The 6,145-nt window shown below is 41.9% G+C and overlaps 1 protein-coding gene and 1 long non-coding RNA gene across 2 annotated transcripts; one reads left to right on the forward strand and one right to left on the reverse strand.

The window, feature by feature from the left end:
- Positions 1-356: 356 nt before the first annotated feature.
- On the reverse strand, positions 357-1,204 carry LOC121889819. Its single transcript, XR_006093646.1, has 2 exons — positions 1,169-1,204; positions 357-985 (listed from the first exon to the last, which is right to left on the reverse strand). It is a non-coding gene; the product is annotated as an uncharacterized LOC121889819 (long non-coding RNA).
- A 2,288-nt stretch (positions 1,205-3,492) lies between these two features.
- Positions 3,493-5,866, forward strand: LOC121889752 (gastrula zinc finger protein XlCGF67.1-like). The gene is made up of 2 exons (XM_042401968.1): positions 3,493-3,938; positions 4,603-5,866. The coding sequence occupies exons 1-2, from the start codon at positions 3,852-3,854 to the stop codon at positions 5,209-5,211; spliced, it is 696 nt and encodes a 231-aa protein (XP_042257902.1). The 5' UTR covers positions 3,493-3,851; the 3' UTR covers positions 5,212-5,866.
- The last annotated feature ends 279 nt before the right edge of the window (positions 5,867-6,145 follow it).

Here is a 6,145-nt window from a genome sequence, read left to right on the forward strand (position 1 = left end):
ACAGATTTAATCCAACTAGAGCTGCAAAAATTACTGGATTAATCGATCTGTTGATCTACAGAAAGTGAATCAGCAACTATGTTGATAATCAAGTACTCATTTTAGTGATTTTTTAAAGCAAAACATTAGATGTCTTCAGTTTCTCAGATGTGATGATTTAATGCTTTACTTTGTCATACATGATAGTAAATTGAATATCTTTGGGGTTTGGACTGTTGGTTGCAACAGACAACATGCATTTTTCTCTATTTTTTAACATTAACTGTTAGTTGCAGCCCTAAATCCGACCCTGCAATAGTTAAGTATCATTATCTATTTGGTTTGATTTATTTTATATTTGACAGAAAATAATCAGGTAGCTCTCAAGTATTCATTTATTGCAGAAACACGTTTGAAAATCAAACATCTGCAGCCACAGTGAACAGTACAGAGGGGTCATTATTAACAGAAAACAAACGAACGGTGTGATGCTCACAAGCAGTAATACAAACAAATACCAGGGTCCAAAAACCATGTATAAATACACAATCCCCAGTGAAGTAGCCCACTTTGTGCCCAGTGTTCCCAGTCTGTTTGTGCTGGTCTACTGGTATTTGGCCAGCAGTATAACCAGGCTGAAGATGAGCCAAAGAACCAGGAGGTGAGAGGTCACCAGGAGAAAGGCCACTGGGTAAAGGTGTCTTCTTGGAGCTTTGGCGGGCAAACGCTGTGGGAGCCACGTCCTGCTTTAAGGTCTTGTTTGGAGAAATTCAAGGACTGACAGATGATTTGTTAACAAGGGCAGCACTTTAAGATGTTATTGTTTCATAAAAACACTTTCAAGTCCAACCTTTCATTATTTTAAATTCATTTTTTTACAGATTTTATTTCACAGAGTCAAGTCTCACCACAGCAGCGATCCACAGAACCTCCACGTTCTTCCTCTTTCTGGCTTCGACGCTGTGATCCAGAGACGACAACAAGTCTGACAGCGACTGGACACCAGCTGGAGAGAGAGAGACCAGTTCTGATCAGTGACTGTAGTTCTTGTCTGTAACGCACTGACTACAGTAAAATTGTCCTGATGTCTTCCTCATGTTGTAAGGTAATTATGGGACAGAAGTTAAAGCAATTCACAGAGGAACCACTGACAGGTTAAGATTATATATATAAAAAATCTCCCTCTCACCCCCCTCCTATGGTGATGGTGGTGTGTCTTCCTCAAGCTTGGGTCCTCTACCAGAGGCCTGCTGGGAGTTTGAGGGATCTGCGCAGTATCTTAGCTGTTCCTAGGACTGTGCTCTTCTGGACAGAGACCTCAGATGTTGTACCTGGAATCTGCTGGAGCCACTCTCCCAGTTTGTGGGTCACAGCCCCCAGTGCTCTGATTACCACTGGCACCACTGTTGCCTTTACTCCCCACATCCTTTCTAGCTCCTCTTTCAGCCCTTGGTATTTTTTGATCTTCTCATGTTCCTTCTTCTTGATGTTGCTGTCGCTTGGGATTGCTACGTCTATCACCACTGCCGTCTTCTGTTGTTTGTCAATCAACACGATGTCCGATTGGTTAGCCATCACCAGCTTGTCAGTCTGGATCTGGAAGTCCCATAGGATCTTAGCTTGGTCATTCTCAACCACCTTAGGAGGTGTCTTCCATTGTGACCTTGGGACTTCCAGTCCATACTCAGTGCAGACGTTCCTGTACACTATGCCAGCCACTTGGTTATGGCGTTCCATGTATGCTGTTCTTGCCTTCATCTTACACCCTGCTATTATGTGCTGAACTGTGTCAGGAGCATCTTTGCACAGCCTGCACCTGGGGTCCTGTCTGGTGTGGTAGATCCCTCTATTGATCTTGGACCGAGTGCCTGTTCTTCTGCTGCCATGATTAGTGCTTCTGTGCTGTCCTTCAGTCCAGCCTTTTCCAGCCACTGGTAGGATTTCTTGATATCAGCCACTTCTTCTATCTGTCGGTGGTACATGGCGTGTAGGGGCTTGTCCCTCCATGATGGTTCCTCCTCCTCCTCTGCATCATCAGGTTTCTGCTGCCTGAGGTACTCACTTAGCAGTTCATCTTTGGGAGCCATCTTCCTGAGGTATTCCTGGATCTTGGTTGTTTCGTCCTGGACAGTGGCTCTGACGCTCACCAGTCCTCGGCCTCCCTCGCTCCGCTTAGTGTACAGTGTCAGGGTGCTGGACTTGGGACGAAACCCTCCATGCATTGTGAGGAGCTTCCTTGTCTTGGTATCAGTGGCCTCTATCTCCTCCTTTGGCCAGCTTATTATACCAGCAGGGTATCTGATGACTGGCAGAGCTTACATGTTGATGGCTCGTATCTTGTTCTTCCCATTCAGCCGACTTTTCAGGACCTGCCTTACTCTGTGTAGGTATTCGGCTGTGGCTGACTTCCTTGCGGCCTCCTCAAGGTTTCCATTTGCCTGCGGGATCCCAAGGTATTTGTAGCTGTCCTGAACATCTGCAATGCTGCCTTCTGGTAGTTATATATGTATATATATCACACAACACACTGTCTCAAGAGGATCACAACAAAATAAAGGTTAATGAAAGTTAATAGGGATGTGCAGAGAGCCCAGTATTTGTATCTGTATTTGCTGAGACAGAAAAATGATTTGTATTCGAATAAAAATGGAAAGAGGTTTAAAAATCCTGTTTTTGTTTTTATTACGCTTTTAATTTTAGAAAATTAAAGTGTTACAATAAGTAATGGGTCTTTTTTGCTCAGGAAGGTTCCTTACCGAGTGAAATGACCCGGAAGTATCTAAGTGGCAGCCATGATAAGAGCTGGTCGAATTCTAACTGCTAAGGAAAGGTGCTTCAATGCTTCCTTTCTAATCTCCTTTAGTATAGGGTACACTTGACCATCCTTTACGAAAGGAAAGGAGATAATCTCGTCCCACAATTCCTTGCGGCAGTAAGCGACGCACCATTCGCAAATTCAAACGATTAAACCCACATTACACACATCCACAGCGGTCCGGGTCTTCTCCTCCAAAACTGTGTTCAGCTTGTTTGATAATACAATAAACTAATGTACAAAGCGTTATACGTTTTTCGTATGAATTAAAAAAAAAAAAACAGAAATTCGTGTGCTTTTCCCGTTTTCGTCTTCAAATCGGCAATTGGAATAGAAATCAGGAGACACAGACCCACAGCCTGTATCAACCGGAACAACTTTAAAGCTCAAACAAGTCAACATTTCAAGGTGTTTGGGTTTGTATGTGGTGGTTCTTAAACTAGTATATGCATTATGGGCTAACAACAGATTATAATCGGCACATTAACCATAATTATTAACCATAATTCATCATGTTTGAAACTTAAGAACGACGATTGTATATATATATATATATATATATATAACATTTAACATTTATTTTTATACAATAATTGGGATTCAGGAGGTTGAGTGTGAGCAAACATTGTCAATGTGATAGTTTCGTTTCAGTTTTGTGACTTGCAGGCTATATTCCTTTTTTAAATAAAATTCTGACCTGAACTTATTTTTCAGCGTGCTGTACACATTTATATAGCCTGCATGAAACAACACCGTAAGAACGACCGGGGCGAAGTAAGGTGCGCTTTTTGTAGTCCATCTTCAGAACAATGTAGTTTCACCACAGCAGACCTACGTCAATAACATCCGCCGTCGCGTGATTACGTAGCCCGGTGTAAGTACAGTCGGACTCTCAGCACCGCAGTTGTCTTTTCCTCCTCATGACTTCTCCTTCACATCTTTCCTTGACCTCGTGGCGTTTTCCATCGAGGTCAAGGAAAAGTGGTTAGAGAAAGACGACCACCAGTCAGAGAGGAGACCTGCTGGATTTCACAGACCAGGTCCACCAGAAGAGCTAATGGAGGAGAACCAGAACCCGGAGTACCGCATCGACATCCCCATTAAAAGGGAAGAGTCAGGTTCACCCTCTGCTAGCGATGAACAGGTCAGTTCACGACTTCATGATAAAACCGGCTTCATAACGAGACTAAAGACACGAGGACGAGTCTCGAGGGTCCGTGTATCTCATTCTGTTGTTGGAGAGAAAGTCTGAAAAGAGGAAATGCACACTTCCAGGTTTTGTGTTCACGGAGTATTTAGGTAGTAAAAACTACAAAAAGGTTTCAGTGTTTCCCGATTTCACCTTGTTGCAAACAAAGCTAGAAAATAATCTACGTTTACTCTTTATTTAGTTTTCCATTCTCCGGCGCTGCGCATGTGCAGTACGCCACGTTTAAATGCCCGCCTCTCTCTCTCAAACAGAAATCAGACATTTTAAAATGTTTCTGAAGAGGATTTCTAGTTAATGCCAGATACTATGCTTTACTGTGGCTTTGTTTACTTTTACTATTATTTATATTACTACAAAATATATAAATATTGTACAAATGATATAAATATGAACATCATTATTTTACTGAACGGGAAAAAACTAATAGTGTTCACACAAAGGTCAGGAGAGGTCTAGATATTCTGTCTTAGTCTGCAGTCAGGGTCAAGTTTAAAACACTCCTACATTTCCCGCAGTGATTTTAGATCACATGCTCCACCATTCTCCATGCACCCACTTACTCTCTCTCTCTTCTCTGTATGTTTGTCTGTTGTCATAGAAACAAACAAGAAGAAAGGGACTCAAACATCACTGCTGTCAGCACTGTGACAAAGCCTTCACGACATCCAGTTATTTAAAGAGTCATCAGAAAGTTCACACAGGAGAGGAACTTCACAGCTGCGACCAATGTGGAAGAACTTTCGTTAGACACAGTCATCTTAAAAGCCACCTACGCATTCACACCGGAGAGAAGCCGTACAGCTGTGACCAATGTGGGAAAACCTTCGTTAGAGACAGTCATCTTAAAAGCCACCTACGCATTCATACTGGAGAGAGGCCGTACAGCTGTGACCAATGTGGGAGAGCTTTCGCTCAAGACAATCAACTTAAAAGCCACCAACGCATTCATACTGGAGAGAAGCCGTACTGGTGTGAACAATGTGGGAAAACTTTCACTCAATACACTGGTTTAAAAAGCCACCAACGCATTCATACTGGAGAGAGGCCGTACTGGTGTGAACAATGTGGGAAAACTTTTGCTCAATACACTGGTCTAAAAAACCACCAACGCATTCACACTGGAGAGAAGCCGTACTGGTGTGAGCGATGTGGGAAAACTTTCACTCAAGACCGTTACCTTAAAAACCACCAACGCAGTCACACTTGAGAGAAGCCGTACTTGTGTGAACAATGTGGGAAAACTTTTGCTCAATACACTGGTCTAAAAACCCACTAACACATTCACACTGGAGAGAAACTGTACTGGTGTGATCAATGTGGGATAACTTTCACTCAGGGCGCTAACTTAAAAGCCCACCAACGCAGTCATTCAGCATCGTGTTGAACATGTTTTAGAGGCAGGTTAGCGACTCCTCTTGAGCTTCTCTACAAACTGAGGACTGCCAATTGTAACTTCAGAATCAGCTTGTATGCCATTAGTGGCCCTTGTGACCAAATTTTAATCTCTTGATAGGTTGTAGTTCACTTCTACCCTGAAAGGTTGTTTTGTTTTTTTCACCTTGAGTTTCATGTCGATCCAAGTCGTAGAAATGCTTAAAATATGACTCATGTAACATTGTAACACAATCTAAAAAGGTTTTGACCCAAAACATCTATCATGTAAACAGCCTGTGTAGTGTGTGCTGTCATTTGTTTATTAGGCTCCCCATTAGTTGCTACTCGGGTGGCAACTATTTGTCCCGGGGTCCATAAGTAGCTCAGGTCTGGGCAAAATGCTCCTTGAAATGAAATGGTTAGATTATTAATAGTGAAGCATCAGTGTTAGAGCAGCATGTTACTGTTGTAGCTGCTGGAGGTGGAGCTAGTTTCAACTACTTTATATACAGTTAGCTAGTTTAGTCCAGTGGTTAGACGTCCACCCCTTTTTTATTTGTTTACTTTTCATTTTTATTTCGTTTTTATTATGATTTACCTTTTTTTTTTTTTTTTAAATGGTCTCAAATCCTCATTTTACATTTTGTATTTTATATGCAGAAAGTTCTGTTTTCCAAGTTTGTTGTTTCAATACAATAAAAACAGTGTTTGGAAATAAGACACTACTATAAATTCTGTGACACTAATATTGAAACATTAGAGCATTT

Source organism: Thunnus maccoyii, chromosome 22, assembly GCF_910596095.1.
Source record: "Thunnus maccoyii chromosome 22, fThuMac1.1, whole genome shotgun sequence".
NCBI lineage: Eukaryota > Metazoa > Chordata > Actinopteri > Scombriformes > Scombridae > Thunnus > Thunnus maccoyii.

What these genes read in the sequence shown, in the direction of transcription:
- LOC121889752 (XM_042401968.1), top strand. Translation starts at nt 3,852, where the DNA reads ATGGAGGAGAACCAGAACCCGGAGTACCGCATCGACATCCCCATTAAA. An exon ending in CCTCTGCTAGCGATGAACAG is followed by an intron (nt 3,939 to 4,602) that starts GTCAGTTCACGA and finishes CTGTTGTCATAG; the next exon opens with AAACAAACAAGAAGAAAGGG.